Source organism: Leptonotus elevatus, chromosome 13 (assembly GCF_054856555.1).
Source record: "Leptonotus elevatus isolate MCC_2025b chromosome 13, RoL_Lele_1.0, whole genome shotgun sequence".
Taxonomy (NCBI): domain Eukaryota; kingdom Metazoa; phylum Chordata; class Actinopteri; order Syngnathiformes; family Syngnathidae; genus Leptonotus; species Leptonotus elevatus.
In genome coordinates, this window is record NC_141251.1 from 10,037,423 (window position 1) to 10,056,774 (window position 19,352).

General features: G+C 38.6%; 1 protein-coding gene across 4 annotated transcripts in view; it reads left to right on the forward strand.

The window, feature by feature from the left end:
• inpp5a (inositol polyphosphate-5-phosphatase A) overlaps positions 1-19,352 on the forward strand; it is a 132,390-nt gene that overhangs the window by 25,509 nt on the left and 87,529 nt on the right. For all 4 annotated transcript variants that reach the window (XM_086093526.1, XM_086093525.1, XM_086093528.1 and 1 more), the window contains exons 3-4: positions 8,054-8,154; positions 8,429-8,516. In XM_086093526.1, the coding sequence (XP_085949652.1) occupies positions 8,054-8,154; positions 8,429-8,516 (189 nt within the window). The remainder of the gene's footprint in view (positions 1-8,053; positions 8,155-8,428; positions 8,517-19,352) is intronic.

A 19,352-nucleotide genomic window follows, 5' to 3' on the forward strand; every position in this document is an offset into this window, starting at 1 on the left:
AGTCGCAAGAAATACAAAAATTTCCAACGCAGAATGATTGTTTGTATTTTTTTGTATGTCTGACATTGTGAATTTTTCTGCGATTTTCATGTGGTTGGTTTTATTCCAGAGTTATGATTTTTTATTTTATTATTATTATTATTTTTATAAAGTTTGTTCAAAGTCTCAATAGAAATAAGTCAAGTTCCCGTGAGTCAGGTGCAAGCTCTCTTGTGGTTCAAGTTTCCTTCCGGTTTACGCAACCTGCGGCAAATGAAAATATCCAAAGTCCATGAAATGTCCAAATCACCCGTTCATCATTTTTTTCATATGATTTTTCAAACAAATATTAAGAAAACAAATCTTTATTTTTATTTTATTTTTTAAACAAATGAAAAACTGACAGACAAATTGCAGCAAAACATGTTGATTCCATTCTGCTTGCAAAGTATGTGCATTGAAGCTTACACTGGTCACATGCGTTGCATTGTACAGCAAGCTTACACATCTTAGCCAAAGGCCTAAGATCCCCTTATGTTTACGTAGCGGGGGAGAGGGAGGGACTCCACGAGAAGAGCATGAAGAGAGAGAGTGAGGTGCGGCCTGGGTGATTCAGGCTGGCCTGCATGCCAGCTCTGTGCTGCTGCCGGCTGACGTCATGGAAAAACGCATGACTCTGAACTTGTGCGTTCTGGCCGGGAGAAACCATCAGTGACAACTCAACTAAAATCAGCCACGTGAAATAAATCATCATGGCTTATTGCATGCACAATACACTTATTGTGTACTCTGACCAACCATCAAACTTCTATTACGACATTGTGTCTGACAACTGTATAGAGAATTTTCCCCCAATGCATTTAACTTTCTCATGCCAGTAACCTTTTAAAAAGTTAAACTTTTGTCTCATCCATCCACAAAATATTACTCCAAAAGTCTTAGAGATCAATCAAGGCGTTTCTTGGCAAGGAACCAGCCCTTTTGATTGTGTGTGTTTTTTCCCCCTTCCCCCCAGCTATGTTTTTCTCCTTGGAACTCTCCCATGGTTGCCATTTTTGCCCAGTGTGTTTCTTATGGTTGAGTCATGGAAAGTGACCTTGACTGAGGCCTACAGTTCTCTGGATGTCGTTCTTTTGTGAACGCCTGGATGAGTTGTTGCACTTTTGGAGTAATTAGGAAGGTACTCCACTCTTCTTATTTTCTCAATTTGTTAATAATTACTCTGGCATTGGTTTGCTGGAGTCCCAAAGTCTTCGAAATTACTTTCAACCTTTTCTTCAATGAGCAATTTCATTCCTCATTTGTTCTTGAATTTCTTATATAATGGCATAATATGAATATCTTTTTGAGATTGTTTTGTCTACTTGACTTTGTCTAATGGGTACTATTTAAGTGATTTCTTGATTCAACAAATCTACTGTCTCTTATGCCAGTGCATTAAAGGGATACTTGACTCATTGAGACATTTTCTGCAGTAAAAAGTTAAGATTTTTTTTCAGAATTAATTTGATAACTTCATACTTGTACAATTAATACCTTTAAAAAAAATGGACTGAAGATGACATCATCTGTGCTGAGGAAGTAGTTAACGACCAATCATGGCTCACCTGTTTTTTGGGTTTGGTCAAAAAACGGAGCCATGATTGGTCGTTACCTACTTTCTCAGCAGAGGTCATCTTCAGTCAACTGCAAGTGAAAAAAGTGTTTTAAAGGTATTAATTGAATATGAAAAATAATGTTGTCAAATTAATTCTGGACAAAATATTAGCTTTTTACTGCTGAAAATGCCTCAGTGAGTCAAGTATCACTTTAACACTCAGCTTTCCAAAACTGTGTTTGATGACAGTTAACTCGTGATTTAACAAGTTTGGGCAATTACCTTTCTGCATAGTGTCAGAAATGATTAGATTTTATTCCCACTTCAATCAATAAAATCATAACTTGGAAACTTCCATTTGCATTTACATGGGTCACATTTGTGAGCTACTAAAATTGGCTTGATGGTCCAAAACATTCAACTGTGATTATATTGCTGGCATTGGGCCGAAACCTCCAATGTCAACATTTTGAAAACTTCACACCTGTGTGCGTGTGTTATTTTTTTTTTACAAATTGCCCAATCTTAAGTGTTGAAAACATGACATTTTTTTTCTGGTGTCCTGAAAAGTTGTGATTTTGGCGGTACTAGAATTCTGCCCGACACATTTCCCATGTGGTAACATTTTACACCCTGCTAATTACAAACACAGTAACAAACATATTGTTAAATTAACTTCTTCCTGACAGTTGTCAATCACAAGTGAGCAGTCATACCTTTGTAAAGGCGCAATATCGAATTGGATCCTTACTTCCGAAGTTGTCGTAATGTTGTGTCTGGTTGGTGCGTAATAGTGTATGTGTGACAAGAATGCTTTCAGACGTTGTCAAACTGTGGTTTAACACCAAATAGAGGTCATGCCATTACAGTTAGTTCTCACTGTGAAACATAACTGCTTAAAGGCAGCTGATGCAGTTCACATTCAATCAACTGATCTGGAGGCCAATAAGGAAAGGCTTGCTCATTTTGTATGTGCCCTCTAAGGTTCCTATGCAACGTCCTGGAAAATAAACAAGAGCAAGCTGTTAAACTCTGTTTTATCGACTTGCAACTGTAGCAAAGGTCACGGTGCCACCCTGTTTAAACCTCTGCTCCGCCTTCCCATATTGATATACTTGTAGTCTGGCTCTGTATGCCAACGCGGATAGACTGTGAGGGAATTCCTCGGAAGAATGGAACTCATTCATTTTACGACACACCTTGACCGCAGATCGGTGGCGGGTCTGCAATGGCCGCTTTACTACAATCAACAGTGCGCACCTCCTCTATTATTCAGAATTGAACAGTAAAATTGGGATACAAATAGAATCAATTTGCAAACTCCAGTATCTGGGGTGACATGTAGTACCATATTTATGTTTTCAAATTCAAGACAGTAGAACAGGAAGGGTATTGGGTATTGATTCGGCAATATATCGCGATATTACAGCGTGTAATTCTTGAATCGATTCAATATGCGGCCGAATCGATTTTTAAACATAAATTTTTTATGGGAATATTCAACAAAACGTCTTACATAGGGTTAGGATTTACACATTAAGCATGGAAGAATGTTATATGAATGGAACATTAAGCCTTCATATTGGATTTCAATGCTGTTCAAACATGAAACAGACTACAACCTGAATTTTCAGATGAATAAATATATTTTCATACAAATCTTACAGTGTACATGTACAAGTTTACTGATTAGTATTTTCTAAATTTGAGTTAAAATCGCAATAATCAATTTATAGATTCGTATCGGGATTAATCGAATCGAATCGTGATACGAATCGAATCGGCAGGTACTAGGCAATTCACACCCCTGGTATTGGGTGTTTTGTATATATAGGATACCAACTCCTATATAAATAAAGTTGACTTGACTTGACTATGAAAATGATTTACATGTTGGGTGGGAGTCAATGGAATCATAGCAAATGGGACGTACAATAGTACATCGTTACAGGCTGAACACTTCTATTGTAAATGTTGGCAAAAAACAAATTGGGTTGGTCCTTGTGTGCAATGGATGGCCTTGGGTAAATGGAGATCCGGCACTCCTGTGGTAGGGTAAATATTGATTTGCATTTTACCACTCTCTTGAATAGTCACACAGCCAAATTTGCATTTGGAACTTGTCTTCACCATCACAGGTCAGTGATTGTGTCGGGTGACGGGTCCCAACATCCATTCTTGTAATGAAATGTGTGTTGAAGGTCACCTTAAAGTTGTTTGATGTTGTGTTGCTTTCAATATTGTTTGAACACATTTACATATGACAACTCAGTTGTTTAGAATGCGGATGGACACTATTGTTTTTATTGCCATTTGCTATAGGAGAAACATAAGGTATGCATTAAATTGTTGTCGTTGATAAGATAAAGTTCACCATAGTCTGTGCAGGAGAGGACTGATGTCCTCATTGCGCATCGGTGCTGAAAGCTCCCTTGCGCTTACTTTCTTTCCCCCTCCCCCAAACCATGAAACAAGAATCGGGCTCTACTGATTAGTCTTCATCCAACTGCCACTCTGTGTAGGGAAATAAACAATTTTCTTGAAATAATACAAAATGAAGTTCTTATGCACCCTGATCATTTTTAGTTCATTCTAAAATGTTTTGTAATAAATGTTCACTGATTGTGTCCATGTTATAGGATTACCATGGATTACTGTTGATTGAAAGGTTTTAGATTATGATAATGCCAGATGGAATTGAAGTTAATTTTGCTGCACCAGAAAGCAGCATCTGTCTGTAATAATGGCTCATTGGTTATCAAAAACAAGTAGGCCTACTATACTTACTGTTCATGTTCTGCTCATTTTACAGTATTGCAGGATAATAAAAACATCATCTATCCAAAAAACCCATATTTCACTTTAGCGTTGGATAACAGCGTTATTGGCAAATAATCATCATTCATGGCTAAGTGGTTTAAATTTACCCACCCAATTTTGCATGCATGAGGGTCTGTCCAGAGATGACATCTTTTATTAACAATTAACTGTGTTCTTGTGTGTTCTTTCCTTACATGCCACAAGATGGCGCCATGTCCTGTCCAATAGAAAGTTGTGCATTAGTGGTTAAAGTGGTTAAAGTGCAACTCACCCCCCCCCCCCCCCCCAAACAGACTCTTGCTCCACCCCTTGCGAGTTGGGAGAGGGTTGGGCGGGATCATGCTGTGATTGACAGCATCAGTGAAAATTATAAACTAAATCATTTCTATGCTACCACAAGCTATGCTAAATAAACTAACCAAATGCTATGCTAATAAATCACTAACCGGAAAATCAGATACTTGTGTTAAAATGTAGCAAGTAAAATTAAAAAGTAGTCTGCTAAATAAATAGTACTAGCTATTTAATTACAGTAACCAATGTATTTGTACATCGTTACTACCCATCTCTGTTTGTAAATCAAATTATCTTTATGCCATTTATTTCGAAGGGCAATTTAAGATTAGTTTTAAATGATATACTGCCTGAATATATTGCTGGGTGTCAACTGCTTTCGTTTTTTTCCCACTGTTTGCGGAAATAGGCTCTTGCTTTGCTGTGTTTTCTCTTCAACATAGAAAATCCATAGAAACTGCGTGAAGTGCCAGGGAAGTACATGTTTAATGGACACTTAAAACTCAAAATCATCACTAAGTGGCCTTATAACATTGTCGTAGGGCAAGGAAATGGCATTAATTAACGGTGTAGGCTTCGGAATAGGCAAATAAATTAGTGTTTGGATAAGCCCTGTTTGCCAAACGAGGGCTAAATTTACATCCTGGAAAGACAAACGGACTGCAGCTGAATGACCCAAGTAGTACATGAAAATATACCCGCACAAGTCACATTCTCTTCTTGAGAATGTGCCCTTTCCCACTCACAGCTGATAGGTCCACTAATCTTTCCAAGTTTGAGCTGCTTTAGGCCTTCTCCTTCTTGGGTCATTGAGATAAGTGACAAGCCATAGGTTGATGGAAAATCCATAGTGTTATTGCCATACATTACTTTTATTTGATTGGGCCTGCAGTGAGCATAATGCATTGCTGAGGTGGGCTGCTTGTGAAGTATCAGGGTTGGGTTAGGGTCCACTGAGCATTTATAGATTCCTGACTCCCTCACCCACAACACTCAGTGGTACTGATATATAACCTTTCCTGCCGACCTTGTGAGTGCCCGAGTGCTGTAAATCCCTCTGTGGTATTGATTTTCCATTAGAGTTTGGCCTCTCTGCACACCTCAGGCGGCATCGGCACAAACACGCAAAAAGTGCCTCATTGCTTAGCAGATCTTACTTTGCGGGGTGAACTAATTTTTCATGAATGCATTTCGAAAACGCATTCATGAAATTCTTAGATGCTATCACAGGTTTAAATTTCTGGCCGGCCATATTGTTGCAACAGTAGCAAAGCTGGTGTTGGTTTAGAGAGTGATATGTCCGAACAAATATTGACATGAGAGCATTCGTCACACCCTGATTGATGTACATGCATTCAGCACCAGAGGCACATCCCTAAGTAACGACTAAGTGAAGGTTCCACATGTTGCGCAACAAACTCATTAAGTACCTCCTGTTGTCATTAGCAAAGCACTTTGTCTTGCTTACATATCGTGTATATATATATATATGTATAAATGTTAGTGCCTGGACTCGGGGTCATAATCACCACTCGTTCACATTCAAGTTAAGAACAAACCGCATGAACTCAAATTGGTTACTGATTGTACTTGTGCCCCCAAAAATGCTTCATAGTCCAACAAATGAAAAGTCAAATTTGATCAAAATATTAAATGCTAAATGGAGTGTACTTAATACGTTTACAAAGCCATGTTGACTTATTTCACTCAAACATAGTGAGTGTGAACTGGCGGTTGACGCAGCGTACCAACCCACGGAAAGATCTTCAAATAACTTCAATTCATCTCCAGTATCCCGCACCATAGTCTGGCCAACGGGAGAACCAAGAATGTTGCTTTCTATCTGGTCTCTCTCTATCCATTTCTAAACCCCGTCTTAAAGCACATCTCTATTCTTTGGCTTTTGACAGCATGAGATTTAGGTGATTTGTGGTGCCTGCTGTATTTGTGTTATTAAGTTATTGATTCTTATTTTATTTACTTATCTATTCACTTACCTACTTCTGGATAGCCCATACACACCCGCACAAGCCGTTGAAGCCACAGGGCGGCCATCTTACCACTCCCACCTCCCGAGCAGAACAATACGTATATGTACAGAGTAGACATATACAGCTCGTAAGATCTTAGTTGTGGTTGGCGGGGTGGTCAATATTTTTTAACAAGTGGATGGCATGTGCTGCTTTGAAGACCCCCTTTTTCTTTTATCGCTCAGTTCCTTAGACCCCAATATTAGATTTGGCAGAGGAATTACAGTTACAATTATTTAATTAAAAAATATACAAGTTTCCTCCTGTAAACATCATTAACCATATAATTTATACGTGTATTTAAGGCAAGTTGTAAAATGTCTGAAGTCCTCTTGTTTATGTTTAACAAATTCATAAATCAAGCAGTTTCTACAAAATGTTGTCCAATTACGATACTATAAATGTGTCGGATCGCATGCCAAGGAACATTTCTTGGAGTGGTTATATGGCGGCCTCGCGGATTCAAAAGTCTTGGCCTATCGGCTATCCAGTAATATATACAGATCAGTGGTCAAGTCCCTCGGTGGCCTACGCGCATGCCGATGACGTCACGTTACAGGCTCGAAGCGGGTATGTTTCGTGGCTTTGGGAATACAATTGTGGTGAATGTTTTTTTTCGAGGCAAAATATGGACACATTTTATGAAGAAATATTTCACATTGTATACATACATTATATAGCCGTCAAACAATATTGCACCCGATCACATCTGGTACTGAGAGCAAACAGAAAATGTCGGGGCATAAGCGGAAGTGACGTAACCATGCGTACACCCATTTCCCTCTCCTTTGTCAATCAGAAAAAATATCTTATACATTTAAAGCAATCATAAAAAAATGTAGCTTTTTTATTTGGAGACAACGGGAAGCGCGCATGGCCCCCCGATGCAATTTGGCAGGTCGATCACATCTGGTACCCACACCGGGTGTCTGCTCAAATTTTTTGCGTACATCGCTTCTGTGCATGTGAATCCCCCCCATAGAAGGGAGATGGGACATGACGACAATATGACTTGAATGGGAAAATGATGAATCAGCGTTTGTTTTCAATGGCCAGTTCATGTCACCACCGATTCTGTTTAATGTACAGTATATACTGTATGTGCTGTGTGTGCGCGTATACAGTGTATAAATATATACATTGAATGCACAGCCACAGAATATTCTGTTAAATATGCAGGCATATGCCGGGGTGAGTATCTGAACATGTTCAATACGGTCGACATTTGATTGTTCTGCCTTGGCAGAGGCTTGGGCTTCACTGAGTAACATCTCGTTTCAAGTGCAATGTTTGTCCAGTTTTGACTTTAATCCTCGTCTCTCCTCCCTTGCAGACAGTTCAGTCACAAAAGCCTCATTTCTTAGCTGTGCATTGTCAAGAAGTGGGTGGGAAGAATTACGAGGCTTCCATGTCACACGTGGATAGTTTTGTCAAGTAAGTATACTGTAAGTCTTGCTCTCATGTAATCTTATGATTTCCAGCCGTTTTTCTTTTTCCATACACACATACAACTTTTAGTGTTCTTGCACCCACTACAAAAAATATTTATTGAATGGAAAAATCGGCAATTTGTACTACATGAGAGGATGACATTTTAATTTGAAAATCATCACCAAATCCAACAATGTTGTTTTCCTGACTTTACTGCTTCCGCTAAGTTCGGTGCCTGCTTGTAGAATTAAAAGTTTTGTGTTTGTATTTTCACCAGAGAGCTATTGTCCAGTGATGCCATGAAGGAGTACAGCAAAGCTCGTATCTACCTCGATGAAAACTACAAGTCCCAGGAGCATTTCACAGTAAGTCTACGTTTCATGCAGCAAGGCACACCACTAAAGACCCTGAATTGCTTTCGTATACCGTTTTAATACATACACATTAAGTCAGTCATTCTCAAAATTTGGTTTGTGTCACTGAATCACTGAATTACATGCTCAATGAATGTTACTGTGTTTTGAACTTTAATGCAGTGCAGTACCTTCGTCAAGTACGTACTCACTATAGTTCAGTTGTATTTAAACTAAACAAAACATTTACATTGAATCTGTTACAACTGTTTGTTTTTTAAATGTTTATTTGGATGCAATTTTTGTTTCACTTTTTTGTGCAGTACCTTTTAAGTGAATGATTAAGAACAGTTTGCTAATTTCCTTAAATTTAAGCACACGTTCCCCATATTTTGTTCAAAATAAGTTATACAAATGCTAAAAATCAAAAACAGTATCCATCATAAACAAATGATGGGGTTATAATTCTACATAGAACATGTCGTATTTGTGTAACTGCTCTAGCCACACACCTAGTACATAAATAAACACTTCAGCTCAGCTTCTGGGTACCAGACAATATCGCTTGCTATATGTAAAAAAAATATTATTCTTTTTTAAAAAGGCCTCTACCAGGCTCTTCAGATGAAGTCAAAAGCAATGCCAAATACAATGTTTGGTGTTTTCATTTTTCTTTTTTTAATAGCATAATTCACACTGTCAGACAAAATATTGATCTTGCACTTTTTTTTAGGAAGGAAAGCTTGAAGATGTTTAATTTTAAATGCCATTGAATTGTTCCCTGTAAGCAATTTTGCATTTTGCTCCCTTACAGTACCAAATGTGAAGTGAACCATGAACTTTAAACAAGGTACATACTGAAGCGTGGTTCTTAGTGTACTGTTACACCCCTGGAAATTAACTGCCAGCCCCGAGGCCAGCCCAAACTAGATTTGCCCTGCAACATATTCGGGTCTTTTAAAGAATGCACAATTTGTAATAATATTCTATAACCACAAGGTGGCGGTAGAGGTCTGAAAATATATGTTTAGCCTGGCCTCATATTCTACCAAGATCTTTAACTCATGACACAATTAAATGAGTAGTTAAGGATTTTCTCATCTTTTAACATAGTAAACCAGTCTACTTTGTTGACTTTTCTTCAGGAACATGTTGCGTTCCATTTTAGCCAATACCACAATAACGGTTTATTTAAATGGTGTGCGAGTGAAGACTTCTGACATAAACATTTTATCTTAAAGCTGTTTAAGAGCATTTTTTTTATTCCTGTCCGTACTGCTTGGATATGTAATAAGTTAACCCAGCTGATTGGATCTTTACGGTTAAAATTATCATATAACTAAGTATGTTCCAATACTGTTACTGTATATAAAAAAAACACACACACACATTGGGAAAGCAGACATTTTCATTACCGCTAACTTCAAAGTATTCCACTACAGCATCCAACACACTTACCATCTACTTTCCCACAATGTATTGTCTTCGTTTGATGAAAGATGGTGGCAAATAATGAATTTCACTTACAAGCTGAAGTGGGGGGTTACCAGTGCTTGGATTTGTACGTCAACCTGTTGGATCACTTGTCTCAGAATAGGACCCTTTGCCAAATTAGAAGGAAATTATATTTTCTTTCCAGCACTACACACACAGTATTTCATACAAAATCATGCATAATACTTTTAGACCATGCCCAACTGGCTAATACAGAAACACACATATACACACACGTTTGTTTGTTTTAGGCCAATAGCACACAAACAATCTACAAAACTAACATAAATAAATACATGAATAAATATTCTCGTTTTGGGCTATTTGTTATGTAGTATAGTCCAGTTTTTTTAATTTATGTTTTTTATTGGTCCTGTAACAAATGCGCCGTTTGTCCTCTTGGTGGAGCCAAAGACTCAAACTAGCTGGACTCAGTCAGTGAGGATTTTGACCTACAGTATGTGCTTTTTTTTCTACCACCCTGCAGCCACTATACTTAAGACATCAAGGGTTCGAGTATGTTTTACATTATATTGAAGGCACACTTTGCAGCACATACTGACTAGACTATGTGTAAAAAAAAAAAAAAAAAAAAAAAAAGAGTCCGATTTAGCAAGTCAGTTTGTTTGAAGAAGTGGCGAGGTCACAATCGGTGTGTGTGCTGTTTGAGCCGTGTCTGTGGTCGTTCTCCAACACGTTTTCAGCATTTCCACCACGCTTCACTGCATCTCTACAAACGCTCATAAATCACAGCACCCGCTGAGTCACATATGCTCTTTAAAAGAATATTACAAACGCTGGCCTTTTGGAAATGTAATTATGTGCCATTTCATTTCCCGGCATTATGAGCTGTTTATTTAATAGTGTTTGTGTATAGATTAACCTTTTTGTTGTATTTTGATTCTCATCAAATAGAGATCACAATTTGCTCTCATCTTTGAGACTCGCTCTATGGAAAGAGAAACAACGGATGTCCTTTCTGTGATGTCGCTATTGAAATTCAGGCAACAGTAAATATGAATAGACTCTTCCTCACACAGGGCTTGCCATTTAGCATTGATGACATCACTCATATTTGTTTTCTCAATCTTCGATTTCTCTCCTCCGTGCTACGGGGATGATTGTTTGTTGTCTGTACCAGCTGTCAATTTTCAGATAATGTAAGTGGGAAGTTTCTTGGTTGCAAGGCTGCCGCCTCTCGTGTGTTGTTGTATTCCATATGCAGTCGCTCGATGTCTTAGGAACTGCGAGTGAATTGTTTGATTGAGTGTGGCTATGGTAATGTAGCGAGTGAATGTTAAGATAAAGGTCAGCTTGTTTATTTGCTCCGTGTGTGTGTCGTGTGTGCATGCGTGCGTGTGAAGGCGTTTTGGACTTAAATTGACACATTTGCAAAATTACGTGAGCTCTTTTATTGCTGAAAACGATTGATTTGTTTTTAATTGGCAAAATGTATGGACGTTTGATACTACTTTTTGTCAGTAAAAGTACTCAATTCTTGAGTAGTCACAGATAAATAAGTAAGCATCAATACCACTAGTAGTACTTTTGATACATCAAATAAATAAAAAATACAAGATAATAAGCTATATATCCCAATAAAGCATTTTCTTTAAAATTGCATGAAATTTAGGGATGTTTGATACCACTTTTTTCAGACTGATACCAGTATGAGTTCTCAACTCTTGAGCAGTCACCCATACTGATGCCACTAGTACTTTAATGATAGATAATTTTAAAAAAAGCCCTGTATATCCCAATATAGCATTTTCCTTGAAATTGTTTGTAATTAGTGATAGACCGATATGTTTTTTTCAAGGCTGATACAGATACAGATTATTAGTAGTCAAGGAGACCGATAACCAATATTTCGAGCCGATATTCATCTTCATGAAAAGAGACAATTTTGATCATCAACATTTTAAAAATGAATATCTATTTTTTTATTTTAAACATACAAACAATTGACAGCTTGTTGAAAAATTCGAACAAAAATTGCAGGGGGCTTTCAGAATCATCAACATGTGTTACGCTAAGTTAAAAAGCAAAAAGCAAGTAAATAGTTCCCTAAACTTTTCTACTGGAGATAGTTTTCCAAAATGTCAACATCATTTCTTAACTTTATTATTATTATTTTTTAAATAAAAAGTGTAGGGATTTCCCAGTGTGTCAGCATATTCATTTAAAAAAAATAAATAAAAAAAATCCATAAATTAAAAGTTTCCTGTATCCCACTAAGCGACAAATGCATGCCAATGTAGCTAATTTGTTTTTTTTCCCCAGGGTTCATAAAAGGTTTCAAAAAATCTTCGCAGACAGTAAAAATTGGCTGAAAATGGTCGAAATAGTTTTGTGAAAAGCAAAAACTTTCTGTCATCTTACAATTCCTGATAAAAATCCAAAATTTTGCTACGTTCTCATACAGTCACCGCTCAGTGAGATAACAGTTTATCGGCCTTCAGATTCGTAAAAAGGCCGATGTCGATATTTGTCAAAATGCCAAATATCGGCACCGATAATTGGCCCGGCTGATAATCGGTCTATCCCTACTTGTAATTAATGACAAATTCTAATTTTCTGTTCCTGATCATAAAACTACCATAAAAGAGCAGCTGATGATGGTATCAGTCACCATTGCGAGTACCGATACCTTGGTATCGACCCCGATACCTGTTATCGGTACTCTCCTATCCGTATTTGCAAATGTCTCCTTTAATATTTTTCTTCTTCTACTTTGACCAATAAATGAGGGTTATTATAATATATGCTACTTCAATCATTAGGAACAGGTTGTGTGTGAGCTAAAGCCTATCTCAGCCAGTTAAGTTGCACGACACAAATAACCATTCAGACTCTCAGTCACACATATATCCACTTCAACATTGTCGTTGGATCAAACATAACTGTGACTCATTGCTGAGACAGAAGCAATTTTCCAATTTTTGTGATAATCTCATCCTAAATATATTTTTCTCCCCAAACCTAGACAACTCAATAGAAATGTAAAATAAATGCAGCTTGATATTGAATGTCAACAAAGACGCAAGAACTGGCCATGGTTGGCAAGAGCTTGAGTGACATGACACCCCTACGGCTGGGAGTGGGTGTTTTACAGCCCCGTTAAGGTATACAGCAGGTAAAATGTCAATTAGGAAAGCCCACCCTGATAACTCAACTCCCAGTCCACTTGTTCTTGGCCATTAATATTTATCATGGGCTGCGGCTCATGTCATCTGGAATGATGCGTTCTAACGTCTGCTCCTGTTCCCACTTTTTGACGCACGCTTATAGTGCGGCATCTGAAGCGTTGCATGGGAATGCTAGGACACTTGCCCAGAATGTGCGCAAACAACACACAGACTAATCAAGCCCGGCAGACCGCATACGTAGACAGTGATGCACAGCGGTACTCATTGGTCTCTTCAACCTCAGTTGTTCCAAAGCAAGTTAATGGGAAATTAAAGGCAACCCTCAACTGTGGTCTACAGGACAGCAATGAGAGCAACGGCGGAAAATAAATCAGGCTTATGTGGCTTGACAGGATACAGACGATATATCCTTCCACTGTGTGTGTGTGTGTGTGTGTGTGTGTGTTTGTTTGTTTGTGCTTGTGTGTCTGTGGGTGTGGGTGCCATTATCAGAGTAATAAACACAGACTAAATTGACTAATGGACACCTCTTAATCAACTATTTAATCAATCAGTGGTTGGGTAAGACTTCACAGTGCCCTGAAGATGAATGCATAACAAGAACCCAACTTTTCAAAGCAAGGTCCACAAAAAAAATGTTTAGATAAGTTGCATAAGTTCACATCAAACAACTTTGCGATGAATTTGATCGGTATCGTTATCATCCCTTAAAGCATCTGTCAAACGGCCGGTATCAGTGGATTCGTTTTATACAGTATTTTTGTACTTAAACCATTCACAGCAGTTGTACATAAATGACACTGGTCTCATCATCTATTACATGCAATCTATACATACCATATCATAACCTTGTATTCCTAAATAGTGCATATATAATGACATTTTTCGATGAGGTCATTCTATGGACCTGTCATTCAAAACAAAGCAAATTTTAAAAAATTACATGCAGTTTTAGGTTAGCAATGAAAGATGTGCAAGAAATGTACCTGGATGTCACTATTTTACAGAAAACATCGTGCCACAGTTTGTTAAAAAAAAAACAGTGCGACATAAATTAAAAAAATAAATGTGTTAAACTCATTCAACTACTTGTAACACACACCCACATATGAGAAGAATTAATGTCCTTATAACGTAATTAATTAATTAATTCCCAGGATGCATTGTGTGGCGCAATGCATCCTGGGAACTGATGAACTTTTTAGACAGTATATTTATTTAGCTATTCCAGGGGTAGACAACCCTGGTCCAAGAGAGCCACGGTCGTTAACAGGTTTCTCCAGAGCTTGCATATGAGCTGATCATTTCAATCACCTGTGTTGGAGGAGGGGGATATTTAAAACACGCAGGGCTATTGCTCTCTAGGGCCAGGGTTGCCTACTCCTGTTCAATTTGCTATTTTTTTCCCCTGCCAAAAATCGTTATCGGCTTACAAAAAATATGGTATGGTACGGTTTATAGTATAAATGTATTATTATATAAATCACATTTGTATTATTTGCGACTATTAAAAAGTGCGTTCCTTTTGTTTAATAACAGCTTTTGACATTAGTTTAAAGTCTATTTTTAGAATGATTTTTTTCCCCCTGCAACCTGAAATTAATTTAAAAAAAAAAATCACAATATTTACAACTATGCATTTGAACAAATGTTCTTTCCTTGCTGTCAAAAGAAAAACTACCAAGTAACCACAGCAAACTTTAGGTGCATATAATGACATATGTCGTCTTATTGTGTATTCAAGGATTTAAACATATCATTAAAAGTAGTTGTCATTTGATTTGATTGCTACATCGTCCTCAGTACATAATAATCCATGCCTCAACAAGCAGATATGTCAGCAGTTGCCCGTAGCTCAGCTTCACTCTGCTCTCGAGGTGAGTCCTTAATTCTCTTCCAGGCAGCATGTTGTAATGCAATCACCAGTACCGCCTTACTCGGCTAGGAATTTATGAACACTTAGTGTCCCTCTGTGCTGACAAGGCCTTAGCGTGTGTTTACAGTATGGCTCAGAAATATGTGTCACTTGCATTTATCACCTTTTTAAACGGCATCCTATATCACCCCCTGTTCTATTTTTTTATGGTAAAACAAAACGGGGCTGCATGTAGAGATTATATACAGCAGGAGACAGCCCAGCATGGGAGAAAGTGGGGTCAAAGAGGAGGGGTCCCTATGTTGGTTTTACACACGGAGGTTAACTAGCAGGAGCTGCTCTTCCCCTCCGACGCTGATAAGCAGGTTAAAATATTGCAAACTAAATCTAAGTGAGCTCTTATTTCAATATGGTGAGAAGTACGGCACCGGCCGAGGCCACTTGAATGGAGTAGATGTCAGCTCTGCAATATCACTAGGCAATAACTCTCCTCGACCATCACTCATATGCTTAGGCCACGCATAAGTGCATATGCGCAGTGTCAAAGCGGAATAAACACTAATGCAAGCAGGCGCACTATCACACAACCACTCATGACACATTTTGAGCAACAATCAATGCATCTGCCATCAGCTGTGAGTTATGTGCTTAAGGGAGAGGGCATTTACTCTAAAAATATTTTCTGAAATGTGTATATGAATGGCTTTGGAATAGAAATAGACTAATATGGTCAGTAGTCAAAGAAGGCGATAACCAATATTTGTAGCCGACATTCCGTTTTGGTAAAAGCGAAAAAATATTGGTGTCAAAATTTTTTAAAAATTCTAATTCCAACTCTTAACTTTTTTGAAATGTCTTAAACCATATGTTTGCTTTTCAGATTTGCAAAATGTTGATTTTTTATTTAATTTTTTATCTTAGCCAAGACATCTTTGTTTTAAAGCTCCCAAGGCAGTGATTCTTAACCTGGGTTCGATCGAACCCCTGGAGTTCAGTGAGTCAGTCTCACTGCTTCAGCGGAGGTCAAGACACACACACACGACTCGTGATTCGTGATGATACACCCCGGTTGTCCAACATTGGCTGTTTTCATAGTATATGCTGTCCCTGGGTTTCCTCTTAGAGGGGCAGCGTGTAATATTTAGCGCCATCTAATGGTGAACTATTAAGTCATTCATTTTAAAAATCCACTACAGTATTATGCAAAAAAAAAAAGTTCTATGTCATGTTTCGCCACCATCTTTGTGCTACGGATACCCAAAGGACAACTTCGCGAATGTAGTTAGCCCTGTAGCTTGTGTCAGACCGCCATTTACCCTCCATAGCTGGGGGCCTGCAGGTGGTCGTCGCTGAGTTCTGTGATTCCGCCACTTGTCGCCTTCAGCTTTGCTCTTGTAAGCTTTTAGTAGCTTTTTTTTGTACTAGCTTCTCTCGCTAGCTCCTCTTGTTAGCCACCTGGCCTATGGCTCAGATTAACTCACACGAGCCGCTCTTGTTAGCTGCTCCGGCTAACTCCGGCTCGCTTGGTCCTTTGGCGTAGCTCACCGGGGTTCTCGCCGGCTACCAAGTCGCCGACACTTGTCGAGATGCTTGCTCGCTCACAGCAAATAATAATTAGTGGTAGGCTTGCGAAGTGTGGTCACTGTATTTCAATTGTTCACAATTTCAATTAATCACAATTACCTTTATTTTTACATTTTAAAATAACTAAATTAATTTTAAAAATGCATCCAAAAGAAACTTGCATAATTATAGTGAATTATTATTATTATTTTTACGTTTAAACATTTTCTTATTTTGTACCAAAAAAAAATTCTAGTTGTGATTTCAATTAATACCAAAATAATCGTGATTAATAAGTTCTTCATATAACCGAGCAGACCTATTTAGACGCAAGATAAAAAAAAAAAAAAGCCAATACAATATTTGTCAAAATGCTGAATATCGGCGTCGATAATCGGCCCGACCAAGACGATCTGTCCCTATTTTGGAATAGGAGTGGGGCAGCATTGTGGAGTAGTGGTTATCACATTTGCCTCAGTCGAGGTGTTCTGGGTTTGAATGTCGTGCGTGGTGTTCTGGTTCTGCCCCTTGCTGGATCACCATTGCCCTGTCATAGGTCGGTTCCTTACACACCTCAGCCATCTTAAGGGAACAGCTATGAATGTGCGCAGCAAAGTCCACTGATAATGATGTTATTCCAAAATGAGGCGGACCAGCTTGCTCCTAGCCACCGTCCATTATGATGTGTGGCCCCCGCCACAGAGGGCGCCGAGTGAAGGTGAGCCTGTCATATCGATCTTTTTAGTGCTAAAATATGAGCCACTTTACGCCGCACCCGGATGCAGTGATGTGAAAAATAATAACTTGGACCCAAATTAAAAATATTGATTTGGTTTGGTGCTGTTGAGAGCAAATAAACACCATGTGAAGGATTTTTATTCCTCCCTCCTTTTACACCGTCCACTGCTTTTTCCCACCGGCCCAGTGAAACGACCAGCTCGGTGATGTCGAGCCGAGCATTAAATTACGTCCAACCGTCTTGTTGTTGGGTGGCTTATAATCATAACCTATGAAGCGCTTTATTCTCTTTACTGATCCCAGGCACAAATCAACAGGCAACCATCTTCTCTGCCCCTTGATCGGACTCAATAATGTAATATTAGTTTGGCTTCATTCAGTTACAGCTCTCCTTCAGAAGTAGAATAATTATTTGTACATCCAAGTATGAGTTTTTTTTTCTTTTTTCATTCCCATCCGCTTTAACAGATGAGCTGACACAGAGCCATCAAACGGTTGGGAAAACAATTGCCACAAGGTTAATTTTATTGCTTGCTCCATGCATTTGTGAGCAGGCGGGAAGTGTCCCCTGCCCCGGTCCTGATGAATGACTGTGCCGGGCAGGCAGGAATGAAAATGAAAGGGGGGAGAGGCCAAGTACAGCATTCTGGTCCCCGCCACCCCGCACCTGGAATTGAAATTTTTCTGACATGCTCAAAATTGCTATTCTGATATATAAGAGAGGTGATGTTCCAATTATTTTGATGATAAAAGCTTTCATGTCTCCCAGACACAGATATCGCTTTAGCTCATACATCTCGAGAAGGTTAATACCTGCGCACCCTAAATGGAAGATGTCACATTGTCCACAGTCTATAGGAAAATAAACTATTTAGTGTATCTAAATTCTGTCGTAATACTTGGCAGTCCAGGTCGCTCTACTATTGATTGTCCACAAGGACGTTTGTTGCGTCGGGATGAATAGATGCTCGGTGGAGTGTGGAGAATGGGCCGAGACCAGTATCTTCATCTCAGTGCTGCATCAGTACCGATGAGAGGTGGGCGAGCGAGCGCGCGCTTCCTGTTGACATCGGCGAGACAGAGCTGGCGAGATCTTCTGTTTCTCAATTGAGCTCCCTCTGAAAGCTCACTTCTGTCTTTTGGCATCAGGCCTCTACTACCGGTATACAGTGTCCTGTATATGTGTGTGGGAAGGGGCTGGCGGTGCTGTCCATTTATGTCTGTCTCGCACATCTGATATAGGGCTATCATTAGCCACCACTTTGCCCATACATATCGATCCTCCCTTCGCCAGTGGCTATCGCTGCTTCATTTGCATGGCCCGGCTGACCCAGGCAGTAGCTGGCCATTATATTCCCATTAGCTAATCTCTTTGATTTCCATAATCCTCCGTCTATTGAGAGCCCTCACAGCTTTCACAGACCTCTCTCTCTCCAAGGAGAAAAAAAAAAAAGCCCTCCCAACTCCCCCACCCCAGCCACTTCGCTCTAAAATAATCAGTATGCATCATATCCTCAAGCAAGCATGCTTGTATAGGCAAACAGCATGGATTTATTATTGACATTTATTGGCTGACATGCAGGGATACAGGCAACTGATTTATTAAAAAAAAGAAGAAGCAAAAAGTCAGTTGATCACTTATGCCACAAAATATATTTACAGACTTTTAATATTATTATTATCATTTATTTATTTATTTATTTATTTTTGTATATTTTATCAGCTCGGTCATATCGTAGGTAAAAGCAACTCACAAAAATACAACCTATGGCATGTATTAACAGGGCAGTATGGAATTCTGAATTGAATAGAGAATTACCCCTTAATTCCAATTTTATCCTTGAATTTGAATTTAGTTGGCAAATAGAGGAAAGGAGGTGGCAAATTGCAGGAAGTAGAAAATAAATTCAAAGAAATTAATGATGCAAAATTAAAATGCATTAATTGGTGTTATTGACGGATAAGGATGTTAAACCCAGCACATTTTCTATAAAAACAAATAAAATGTTTATTCTTTATTATTATTTA